Here is a 12,983-nt window from a genome sequence, read left to right as displayed (position 1 = left end):
TGCAGTTCTTCATTCAACTTATAAATGTTCTTGTCTTGAGCTGTTTAATGTATAAAAATCAACTATTGAATACAAAACAGATCACTTATAGGCTTAGAATAGGAATACTTTTGATATTCACAATCTATATGTCCTGTTTGTCTGGGATTTAAATTATCTGTTATTTTTCTGCGAAGGCTTAATCAGGAACACTGCTATAACTTCCTGTTTCACTTGCATTATTTGGCTGTTTATAAACAATTGGGAAAGCATGCCATGCCAAAAGCACTTGCTCATTAGGACGTTGATACATTTTTAATTGTATTTCTCCTTAATCCTCTGCTGCTTTGTACTCTTCCCCGGGTAGCAGTGACTGGGAAATGTACCGCAGCTCCCCGTTGTATATGCGGGTTCGAGCTCAATATAGGCAATGGTTTGCGACATCCCGGTTATAGTCTGACGTCCTGCAGAGGGCTTGTGGATATTCACGTCTTTGGATATCCCCCCAAACCCCTCCCTCCTCTCTGTCTCTCTCTTGGTCTCCCTCTCCTCGCCTCTCTCTACGCTGTGTGTTCCGTGGGTGCTCAGCCATCCTCAAACGCGCTCGCCTTTTCTGTGGGAGAATCAGAGGAGCCCGATGGCCCCCCGCGCCGGAGAGACTGCGCTAACCAGACGCTCCAGCGTGCATCCGCGTCCCAGCCTCCCCGGCGCAGAGCGTTCGTAGCACAGGCAGGAAACTGCGAAGCTTTATTCGGAGCGTAATTTATCTTTTCGTTTTTGCTTCTCGTCGGCTCAACAAGAGGGGAAAGGGGATGATGATGTACTCGACATGGTTGATTTCTCTTTTGTTCATCTATGGATTGATGGATGTCATTCACACCAGAAATGGGGACTCCCGGAATGGTAGGCGAATGATAGATTTAAGATGCTTATTATAGGACGTAGAAAAACAGGCCGTACTGCTGAGATGGGTGAAGGCGAGCGTGAAGAATATCAATGTGCCTTGTTATTAATAGTCGACGCCGTTCAAATATTTAATATGTGCATGCAGTCCATTTTTTATGTTATGAAAGGAATTCTGCCGGTTAGCTTTACGAATAAAATACATAAACAAACCAAAATGATTATCCTCGTTTGGGACGACATTTTAACAATAACAAGACTCCCGAGGTGGAATCGCATTGATTCAGGTGTCCAAACTGAATGGTATCTCCCCCGTCGTGTAGGAAACGCCTTGTCGAGCGCGAAGAGCCTCCGAGACACCAGCCGGTTCGCGGGGAAGGAGGACACGGTGCCGATGCGCCTGGTCTACAGCCGGCTGAATCACAGCCAGATCAGCCACGACCAGCTCACCACCCGGATAAGGGCCACCGGCCCCAGCCCCGCGCAGGTACCCATCCCCTGTTTTTATTGTGGCACAGCACCACGAGGCCTCGGTCTCAGCCGTTACCATGGGAGACGTCTGGATAAATAAATAAAGAATGTTTGTTTTCCTGTTTTTGTTTTTTTACATCCTCCATATTCTTGCGTGTTCCGTCGCATGTGTATAGTTATTTTTATGAGGCTAGATTGACCAATAGGGATGGAGGTGTGCCACCGCGGGATGCCTTTATAAACAATGAGAAGGCCGCGGAGACAAGAACAGATGCCAAATAAAATAATCTGATAGGGCTATCCTATTGTTAACATTCATCTTAGAAAAACATTTGTCATTCGAGAAACAGGGTTAGCCCATCATTGCCACCTTGATTTTGTCACATGATAAATTCGTATCCTCTGGTTAATTGTTCATTTTGAATCCGAAAGGCTATCTGTGGTGATTATGGGAGGCAGCTGCACTAAACTGCTGTAATGCATACTGTGGTCATGGTTAGTCAGGCTAGACCGGTCCTACCAGACTCTCGTACTTCATTTAATTTGCACAGAATCGGACCTTTCTCCATTGACAAACGTTATGGTGTGATCCAGATGCCTCGGACACCAGCCTTCCGAGTTGCAATTGTGACGTCATTCTGTGTGACGTCTTTCTCGGAGCACTAGCGTTCCCGTTCGACTTTGTGATTGTCATGAAGTTGGCTAGTCGTTGTTTATTGTTAGCTACATTAGACTCTTTAGCAAACCCGCTCGAAAACAAACAACACAACTTTACATTGTAGGCTATTGCATACACAGCAAGACCGTGCAATGCATAATTGGTGACCGGAATGAAGTAGCAATGTAATCAGGTGTAAGAGCATTTAAAATCAACATTAAAATGACCTGCGTGGTACAATTACCAAGATGGTAAATCTCTTCACGGGCACAGCCATTTTTGTTGAGAGCGTCATCACTGCTCTCGGTCTACTCTCGGAATTCCGAGAGGTGAAGACGAAAAGGGGGCGTGCCTCAGAGAAATGCCGCAAGAAAGCTGGGAGATTTCCGACTTCCGACTCGGAGGCTGGCGTCCGAGGATTCAGGAACACACCATTAACTAAATTGAAGGCGGGAGTCTGTTGGAGTTTATAACTATTAGATCTGCCTAGTGCCACTCTGGATCTGCCATAACCAATCGCTAACATTTGACTACAACTCAAACTTGCGCACAACCTCAACGTCATAGACCTCTGCAGAAAAAGTCCCGCCTCCGAGCATCACACTTTTTCCATCTAGTTTCGACTGGGTTTTTGGATTGTCGGTGCCGTTATAGTAGTAAACAATTATAAATGATACTTTAATATTATAGAAGTATAATTATATTATACTTATAATATAATTATACTTTAACGGCACCGACAATCCAAAAACCCAGTCGAAACTAGATGGAAAAAGTATTTCAAAATGTGACGCAGCTTTTACTTCTTTGCCACCTATGGTGTTTGTTATGTACGATCATTAAACAAAAACATGTTATTTCCCATAGACATTTGACCGAGGGAACCGGAGCCTCGGTGGCGGGACTTATTCTTCAGAGGTCTATCGTTCTCAGCCAATTAGTCATGAAGGGAAATTTAAATTGAGCGGAAGTACGTAGGCGGGCGGAGCAAGGCTATAGTCAGGCATGATCATACAGGAAACCGCTCTCAAGCAACTGCTCCCATATGGGCCTTTGTGACCCTGCAGTAAGGGTCGATTTGGTTGTTCCAAACGTAAAGCCATTGCAATGTCTGCAGCCAGCAGATTTAAATATTCAATGTCAATTAGTCTCTGGTAATATTCAGAATAAGCAGCTGCTTATGTATGATTATCACAAAATAGGTTCAATCCAATATCAGGGTTTGAATTTTGTGGAGTTTCTTATTCAACCTCCCAGTATCATTTATCTTCAGTTATACTTTTATGTTTTATGTTGCTAGTTTATGGCCAACTGATCAACAACAAATTTAATCAAAAAGTCTTGAAAGGTGTGAAATGCATAATTCATATTCTTTTGTTATTTTACCTATTTTCAGGCTTGTGCAAAAATGACAATATCCATCAAATGGGCGGCTGGAGTCCTGGTAGAAGAGTCACTCAGGGCAGGGGCTTGCTTGTTGTTCAACTAAACAATAGTTATTTTATTTCTGGATTTGTCTCTGCCTCCTTGTCCTCCTGCAATGAAATGCAAGCACTTACAGCTTTATAATTTCATGGGGTGGATGTTGAGTCAGCCTTTTGCATATCGGATAATCAATGAAACAGAAGTCAGCGTTCCTCTGACGGTATGGGCCGAGCTGGGCCGGACTGGGAAATGTGCTATCCCAGATAAATCATTACCGTTAGCAGCTCATACAGATACAAGCAGTCTGGTTACATTTGTCAATGGGTTACACACACACACACACACACACACACACACACACACACACACACACACACACACACACACACACACACACAAACATGCAGATCCTGTGTTGTGATTTAAGATTGGTCTTGAGGGAAGACTGGAGAGCTCCCCTTTTAAAAAGGAGTGAAACCCAGCGTCACCCAGTGATTTGTCATGCAGTGTCTGCCCCATAATGAGGCTGGGCCGTGGGCCGGGCCTGGGGGAGGGTTGGCTCTGGGTAGGCTAAGCTCTGGGACTCCTGGAGACATCCACCGGCACCATGGCAGGGAGTTGATATTGCCCCTGGGCAGTGTAATAAAGCCCCCACCATATGTGTGCATGCAGCGCTCCGTATATATTAAACCCTCCCCCACCCAAACGAATCACACTGTGCATCCCATCATGAAACAACATAATTGACTGTGTGTGTGTTTGTGTGTGTGTGTGTGTACGTGTGTGTGTGTGTGTGTGCGTGTGTGTGTGCATGAGTGTGTGTTTGTATGTCTTCCTCCGGGAGATGGTGGACCACACCAATGAGAAGCTCGTGGTTCCTTAATGTCAGTAGGGGACCTTTATGACATCTGCTCAGGGTTTCTAAACACTGTGCAGGCATCTGTCCTCAGGACGGAAGCCAATCAGGAACAGGAGGGAAAAGCCCAGTTTGAAACAGCCTGGGTGTGCGTTGGTATCCATCTTAACAAGTGCTGTTCTAATCCTGGGGCCTCTCTGATCCGCAGGTGAACCACGTGGCCCAGGCCAGCTTCCAGGTGGACGCCTTCGGGAGGACGTTTATCCTGGATGTGGAACTCAACCAGTGAGTACCGTCTGTCTGTCCCTCTGGCTGTATGTCTGACTGGTATTCTGTCTGTGTGGTTGGCTGTCTGTCTTTATGTCTGCCTATCTGTCTGGCTGGCTGTCCTCACTGTTCTTTGAGTTCTTTATTATTACATCAATAAAGTCCCAAGTTTGCGCATTATTACTAGTCACCACCAGTGAGTAGTGAATAAAGTGACAAAGTTTTATAATAGCTGACCATGGAGGCTTTTAGAACGGACAGGAATGCACATCCATTCTCTTTCCTTTGTGAAGGCCTTTTGGTGGTCTTGTGTGTGTGCAAATGCGTGTGCATGATTTAGAGCTTCATTCATAATAGCCAGTGTTTTACGGTAAAGGCTGCAGCTCTGACCTATCAGGCTCTGATATTGATCACAGTTCTGCTGAAGAAAGAATAGCTTCTCTATTTACCTCTCTCTTTTATCGCTCTGAACCTCTCTCTTTCATTCTCTCTGTTCTTATCTCTCTCTTCACTTCTATCACTCTTCTATCTCTCTTTACTTCTCTGGTCTCTTCTCTCTCTTTACTTCTCTCTCTCTGCTCCCCTCTCTCTAGAAGGGAGAGAGAAGAAGAGAGAAGTCAAGAGAGGGAGAATCTCTTGGTTTCTATGTTTTCTTCTCTCACCCTTCTACTCTCTCTTCTTATGTCCCTCTGCTCTCTCTCTTTACTTCTCTTTTCTTTAATCTCTGCTCTTCCTGTCGTCTGTCCCGTCTGCTCCTCTCTCCAGCTCTGTGCTTCTGTCATCTCTTCTCTCTCTCCCTCTCTTCTAGCTCTCATTCAACTCCAACTTTTCTCTCTTTCAATTTTCTGTATGTATTTACTTCAATTGCCTCATAAGCATTATCTTTTCATAGCAATGTTGAGAGCACATTGCAGTTACATAATCCATCTCTGTGGCACATTGTGTATGCTCACTGCATCGGATTTCATCCTTTCTCATACAAACCTGCACAGGGATAGTTCAATAGCATGCATTAAAACCCCTCAGAACACACATCTAATGTAGGATGTCATAATATAGTGAGCCTGTGAGCCTTAAGCCTTTAGCCTCACTCGCAGCACTTCAACATAGATTCAATATACTTGGTAAGGATTCTACACTGAGCAGTCGGCTGAAACCAATGAAGCATTCTATTCTGTAATGTTACACACACACACACACACACACACACACACACACACACACACACACACACACACACACACACACACACACACACGGATGCATGACTGCACATTGTTATTGCAAGAGGCCTCTCACCATCTCAATTTTAATTCCCATCTCTCTTGGGATAGGATTCCTGACTTGTCTAAAGGGGGTGCGGTAGCATCACTGATTTTCCATTTCAGTTGCCCTTTCCCGAGGAGGAATAGTGATCCTTGGTGCCGGATGGCTTCCTGGATTGAAATGTATAGGGTTCTCCCTCAGTGCTGGGAGAGGTTGTGGTTCAGCCCTCGCTCATGTCTGCGCTACCATCCTGTCATAAAAAAAGCAAAAGTTGCTAACGGTTTCACCCAGTGTCTGTGTGTATGGCTTGTTATGTGTGTGTTGTGTGTGCGTGTCGCCTCTGACTCCGGCACATGTCACTGAAGTGTGTCCGTCTGCGGGAGGGGACCAGGAGGCCTTTGTCCCGGGCCCCTGTCCGCGGGACACGCGGGGCTACAAATTGGAATTCATGGGCTTGGAGTTTGTTGGGCCCGGGTGTGTGTGTGCATGTGTGCACCCGTGTGTGTGTGTGTGTGTTTGTGTGTGTGTGTGTGTTTGTGTGTGTGTGTGTGTGTGTGTGTGTGTGTGTGTGTTGAGATGATGAGGCCTCTTTCTTAAGTATCCACCATCCCCCGCCATGCATACACGTACATCCCCCAACATGACCCTCCCTGCGTATGTTCCATTCAGCCCTGCCCTTGCCTCTCTCTCACCCACCCCTCCCACCTGCCCACACTGAATAATAGATGCTGAGAGATTAAAGGGTTGCTGGCTGAAATGGGAAGAGCGTGTGTGTGTGTGTGTGTGTGTGTGTGTGTGTGTGTGTGTGCGTGTGCGTGCGTGTGCGTGCAAATTCATGTGTTTGCATGTTTGTGTGTCTATGTGTGTCTGTCTCTGGATTTCTCTTTCTACTGTGTTGTGAATGGGAAATGTCAAGTCAGGGTACACACACACATACACACACACACACACACACACACAACCACACCCACACACACACCCACGTGCTCACGGTAATTGGCAGCAATTCAATAATAAATTCAATTCAAAAATAAATATACCCATATATTTATGTTGCCAGTATAAACCCATATCATGAATGAAATATTGATGTGTTAGCTGGACAGATTTGAATGTGATTGGATCGGTGAAAGCGTGGCTTTCTCTCACTAATAAGGCTGTGTGTTCCAGAGCTGATGAACAGGGATTGTGCGTGTGTATAAACACTGCAATGGTCAGATTTACATTTGAAAAGAGGAAACCGTGTTGTTCTGTTTGTTCTCCGTTGATCATTTCCTCCGCATAACTGATGACTCAGCGGTGACTACGCGTGTGTGTGTGTATGTGTATGTGTGTCTGTGGATGTGTGTGTTTGTGTGTGTGTGTGGGAGGCAGAGGGGTGAGAAACATTGCACGTGTCCATACAATTACCAAGCCCCTCTACGACGCAACGTAACGCAACATAAAGTTTTAATTTCTACAAAACTGGAGAAGTATTTAACTAGCGAGAGTGTGATGACATAACAAACGATGAGAGAGAGCCCCTTGCTCTCCCTGATCTGCTAGCGCAGGCTGTTGTGTCATGACACCGGCCCAGGCAGAAGGTCCTAGCTAGGCCACCGCTAGTTCCAGCATGCAGACACATTGTTTATGCTAATGCTGCTGAGAGTCAATTACCTCAATGACGCTTTCAGAATACGTAATTCATCAAGGATGTGTGTGTGTGTGCGTGTGTGTGTGTGTGTGTGTGTGTGTGTGTGTGTGTGTGTGTGTGTGTGTGTGTGTGTGTGTGTGTGTGTGTGTGTGTGTGTGTGTGTGTGTGTGTGTGTGTGTGTGTGTGTGTGTGTGTGTTGAGAGCAAGTGAGTGTGTACCATGTATGTGTAGTGGGTACAGGGTTTTCTGATATATGTCCTTGAGGAGCATCTTTCTCAACGTGGACATTGAGGACTGAACCCAGTAAGGATGCGAGTTGAACACCCGGCCTTCACTATATGGCCAACAAAATGATAAAATGAAAAGCTCAATGTTTCCGGACACACGAGACCCCGTGTGATTGGACTGTCATCCCTGTGATGTTGCGGGAAGTCTGACACAGAGAGCAGCTGTGTTTGACATTACATTGGTCGTGTGATAATTGAAAGCCTTCCAAGCTTGGATGTAACACGTCTAAAGGCAGGTGGTGAGGCTGCAGTGTGGACAGCTCCTATCCATGGATCACAATGGGCTGTGCTGGACCAGGCGTGTGCGTATGGGTTTATGTGTGTGTGTGTGAGTGTGATGTGCGTTGTTATGTGTGGGTGCATGCAGGGGAGCATCCATATATACCGTCTGGGACCATAATATAACTTACCTGCTTGTCTCACCGTAGAGTCATTCATCATTGTCCCTTCATTCTACCCTTCTCTCTCTCTCTCTCTCTCTCTCTCTCTCTCTCTCTCTCTCTCTCTCTCTCTCTCTCTCTCTCTCTCTCTATCTTCTCGTTTCTCTGGTCCCAGGATAGTAATTTATTGCCGTATGACACGATCTGCTTCACCGGTGACTTAATGGGAAAAAACTGAGCGAGGAAGAATGTTTGAGAGAGAGGTCCCAGTGACAAATAGAAGAGAGAGAGGGAGGGGAGAGAACGAGCTGTAAAAATAAATAGAAAAAGGGAGAAGGAATGAGTATTCCTCTAGGGAGAGAGAGAGAGAGAGAGAGAGAGAGAGAGAGAGAGAGAGAGAGAGAGAGAGAGAGATTGTCCTTCATGCACCCTTGAGTCTCAGCATGGGGATTGGGAATTTGTGGGGAAAAGGCACAAACACAAAGACTGGACAGTGGGTTTCCCATCCTCCTCGCGTCTCGTTCAACCATTATTCTCTCTCCTCCCGAGCAGCCTACCCCCTATGCTGCCCCAGGAGGGGCGGCTCTCCCTGATTCATTTGTCGTGTGGTCAGACACATGCTTTAGCTAGCTCAACATCACCGCCACTGTGGTGCAGTGTGTGTGTGTGTGTGTGTGGCTTGAGGAGACCAGCAGTAGCTTTGTGTGGTTACCAGGTGCTGTGGGGGTGGGGTTCGGCCTGGCGGAGCAGGAACACAGAGGGCAGGGTTAAAGGTCACATTGAGGAGGCAGAGGAGGAAGCAAACAACAACAGCATCAATATTGAAAATGTATTTGAAAAAGTTAAAATCCTCCAGTCCTACAAAATAAATGAGGGCAACAAACAACATTAGATGGTTCCACCTTTTGTGTAACATCCCCGTCACCCTATCAACTAAGAGCGTGTGTCGCTCAGCAAGCTGCCTTCTGTTTGTGGACCATGGGTCACTGAAAGGGGTCTGCAGGCGGGGTCCCGCTCTCTCCCTGGTGCCTGCGTTACCCAGCAGCCCAGGTGTTTGTGTCCGTATGTGCGGGATGCATGATGGAGAGACTCTTCTTAAGCATGCAATTAGGGTCTGAGCCGGCCTTGAAGTCATTAGGCCTAAAAAAAATGTTTGTTTGGTTACGGTTTCCGACCGACCCTGTCAATTTATGTGCGACCCAAATTATTTTATGAGCTTAAAAAAAAAATATATATATATATATATATATATATGTATAATTACGTTTTTGTACAGCACTTCTTCATTCTGTACAAGGATGAGCGAATTTTCTCGTTTGGAAAAAATAAAATAAAAAAATAAAATAAATTCCCTACCTACCCATGACCTCAACTGACAACCAACAGGAACCAAACTATATATTTTTTTAGGCCTTATTATTATTATTATTAGTCGTGCTCTAAATCAAATGAGTAGCTTTGTTGTCTTGTTGTTGTTCTTTGATGGATTTGATGCGGCCGTGTTTGTGTGTGCGTGTGTGTGTGTGTGTGTGTGTGTGTGTGTGTGTGTGTGTGGGGGGGGGGTCTCTGGAAATTGTGTTTGATAAGTGATTGCAGAGCCAATGAATTGCAGCCTGGAGATCTCTAATGAGGCCTCTGTGTGGGACGGGGGAGGAGGCGGAAGGATGGAGGTGAGAGAAGGGAAGAGGGGTGGAGGGGGAGGGCAAGATGACAAGAAAAGGGGAGATGGGGGGCTGGGCAGCTGTGAGCCACTGCCTAAAACCCCATCCACCTTCCTCTGCTCCCTGTCCCTCCCCCACTCTCTGCTTCTTTCTGCTTTACTTTACATCTGTCATCTGTTTTTGGTCATCTTGATACCATGCCCATGTCTCTCTCTCCATTGGCTTGGCGTCTCCACTCCATCATTCATTCACCCCCCCCCCCCCCCCCCCCCCCCCCCCTCCATGCTCTTCAGGGACCCTGACACGTGTCTCTCCCCCTGTGTCCTTGTATCACTGGTTAAATGACAGATCACATATGTAGCAGAAAGTGCATTTTATGATTGCAGTGTTTTGAACAGAAGTTTGTGCTTTGAAATGACTCGGCCTATTTTGCTTAGTTTTCTTAAGTAGGTTTGCTAACAATGCTCTTTCAAAGAACCGTTGGATGGGGGGGGGGGTGGGGGAGGGGGGGGGCAGGAATCTGTCAAAGACCTAACAAAAACACACTCATACACACACACTCTGGCCGTCCAATCCAACCTTTGTGGGTTCTTTCTTACCCGGGTGCTATAGCAATGTCTTTTGACAGAGTACGTGAAGAGAATATCCCTACACTGGGACAGTTGGTTTATGGGTTTGTATCACACACACACACACACACACACACACACACACACACACACACACACACACACACACACACACACACACACACACACACACACACACACACACACACACACACACACACACACACACACACACACACACACAGTAACAAAAAGCCCTCCATACCCCCACAGCCTCTAAGCCTCCCCAGACTCAGTCAGAGCCTCTCCAAAGTCCTGTGGAAAAGGCTGGCTCACGGAGGATCACCACACTGCTACGTTGTTTCCCATAGTCCTCACAAACACGCGTGTGTTTGTGCGTGTGCACATGTGTATGCGTATGTGTATGCGTAGAACAATCTAGGCCTGTGCTGTGAACCACTGTCCTTGAGTTGCTGATGGTATTTCTGGAGGATGTCTGCTAATCCACTCCAGAAAGGCACCTTTCTCTATGTGATTGACAGCTCGATGCCAGCAGACAAGCTAAGCTGTTACCATGGCAATGGTCCAACACTTCTCATTCTGGTACCTTGGGGAAGGAGGAATCTTTTGAAGAAGGGGACAGTTGTGAAAAGCAGCAGTTGAGGGCCATCGTTTGACACACACGATGGGCCCTTGTTCGTTTGCCTTGTGTGAGGCAAACAAATGAGGGGCCGATTGACTAATGGAACCAGGTTAGGCTGCTAGAGAATTATATTATTGTAATATTGCACTATATTCCAGAGAGTGAAGTATAGTTATATCATTGTAATATTGCACTATATTCTAGAAAATGAAGTATAGTTATATCATTGTAATATTGCACTATATTCTAGAGAATGAAGTATAGTTCTATTATTGTAATATTCCACTAAATTCTAGAGAATTAAGTATAGTTCTATCATTGTAATATTGCACTATATTATAGAGGATTAAGTTAGTAATATTATTGTAATATTCAACTATATACTAGAGAAGGAAGTATAGTTGTATTGTAATATTCCACTATATTCTAGATAATGAAGAATAGTTTAATAATTTTAATATTCCACTATATTCTAGAGAAGGAAGTATAGTCATATTATTGTAATGTTCCGCTAAATTCTAGAGAAGGAAGTATAGTTATATTTTTGTAATATTCCGCTAAATTTTAGAAAATGAAGGATAGTTATATTATTGTAATATTCCACTATATTCTAGAGAATGAAGTCAAGTTATATTATTGTAATATTCCACTATATTCTAGAGAATGAAGCATGTATGTGTGAGGAATGCTACCAGTATTCCTGTGGATGTCTGCATCTTGTCTTTTGTCTGTCTATTGACAGTATGTTACTCTCCTCCCACTGGAACCCTTCAAGATAATGTATCAGGCTTTATTCATGTCTTCAGTGGCCTTCATGACTGGAGCTTGCTTTGTGCTGTTGTGTGTTTGTCTGTGTGTGTGTGAGTGAGATTTATGTTGGGGAAGGGGGATGGGTGATGTGGGAGCACCTTGCTCTCGCAAGGCTGACTTTGCGTCTTTGTCTGTCCAATAAATTATTTAAATCCCGGAACAATTAAAGGCAGAAATCTGTTATCAGCGCCCTCCATTAGACGTCCTGGGGTCTGCCGGCCCGGGTTGCTCCCAGGCGGCAAGAGCAGCGCTGCGTGCAGCCAGATAGAGATCACACACACCCTGGATATTAAACACACACCCTGGTCCGCACAAAGAGCAGCGCTGCATGCAGCCAGAGAGAGATCACACACACCCTGGATCTTACACACACACACACCCTGGCCAGGACAATGAGCATCTGGTCTTAAATATATATATTGGTTGTTTTTCTTGATCCATTAATGCAGCAAGGACATGTCTCAATCGCCCTGGCCCGGCGGTTTCTGGATGCTTTAGTTTGGAGGTGGTGTTTGTTTGTAGGGGGTCAGGCCCAGGTGGAGGAGGCAAAGGGAGTCGAAGGGGGGGTCGTAATCACACTGGGGAGGGTGGGAGGAGAGGGGATGGGTGTGAGCTGGCTGATGGCAGAGGGCGAGGGGCAGAAGGTGAGGCCGGGGGGGGGGGGGGGACGTGTCTAGCACATTGCGGCCGCTCTGTCAGAACAAGAGAGGATGCAGACTGAACCCCTCACTTCAGAGGGGGTTCAGAGGGGAGAGCTGCCCTGGACTCTGGGTCCAACGGTGACAAATACAGATAACACAAGAAACAGATAGATTCTGTCTCATTCTGGGATATTCAAATACCATGTCACCAAAAGCACATAACATGCAGTTGAAAAAGCTGCAATATAATTTTTCTAGAGTAATTATGGTTCCCCCCATCTGCATCTCAGTTGCAAACAGGCCCTTTCCATTGAAACGTTTTCCAATTAAAAGGAGAATGATCTATTCCATTTAAATTGAGTTCACTCCCTCCTGCTTACGACCCTTTTTTGGTGGGTGCCAGCAGGAGATCAGAGTTATTGATGAGTCTCTGGGCCAGTGCGGTGACTGGCCGGTTCAGGCCCTGCATCCCATCTTGGTTATAGATTTTGTGTGTCGTTCCTTTCATTCTCTGGGGTACTGCCAATGTAATCT

General features: G+C 45.8%; 1 protein-coding gene across 4 annotated transcripts in view; it reads left to right on the top strand.

Moving 5' to 3' along the window:
- The first annotated feature begins 117 nt into the window (after positions 1-117).
- Positions 118-12,983, top strand: part of adam22 (ADAM metallopeptidase domain 22) — a 56,648-nt gene continuing 43,782 nt past the window's right edge. For all 4 annotated transcript variants that reach the window (XM_060053778.1, XM_060053777.1, XM_060053780.1 and 1 more), the window contains exons 1-3: positions 118-882; positions 1,206-1,369; positions 4,501-4,577. In XM_060053778.1, the coding sequence (XP_059909761.1) occupies positions 792-882; positions 1,206-1,369; positions 4,501-4,577 (332 nt within the window). In that variant the 5' untranslated portion in view covers positions 118-791. The remainder of the gene's footprint in view (positions 883-1,205; positions 1,370-4,500; positions 4,578-12,983) is intronic.

This window comes from Gadus macrocephalus, chromosome 6 (genome assembly GCF_031168955.1).
Source record: "Gadus macrocephalus chromosome 6, ASM3116895v1".
In the NCBI taxonomy this organism is placed as follows: Eukaryota; Metazoa; Chordata; class Actinopteri; order Gadiformes; family Gadidae; genus Gadus; species Gadus macrocephalus.
Note: the sequence above shows the minus strand (reverse complement) of the source record. Positions and strands in the feature narration are given on the sequence as shown.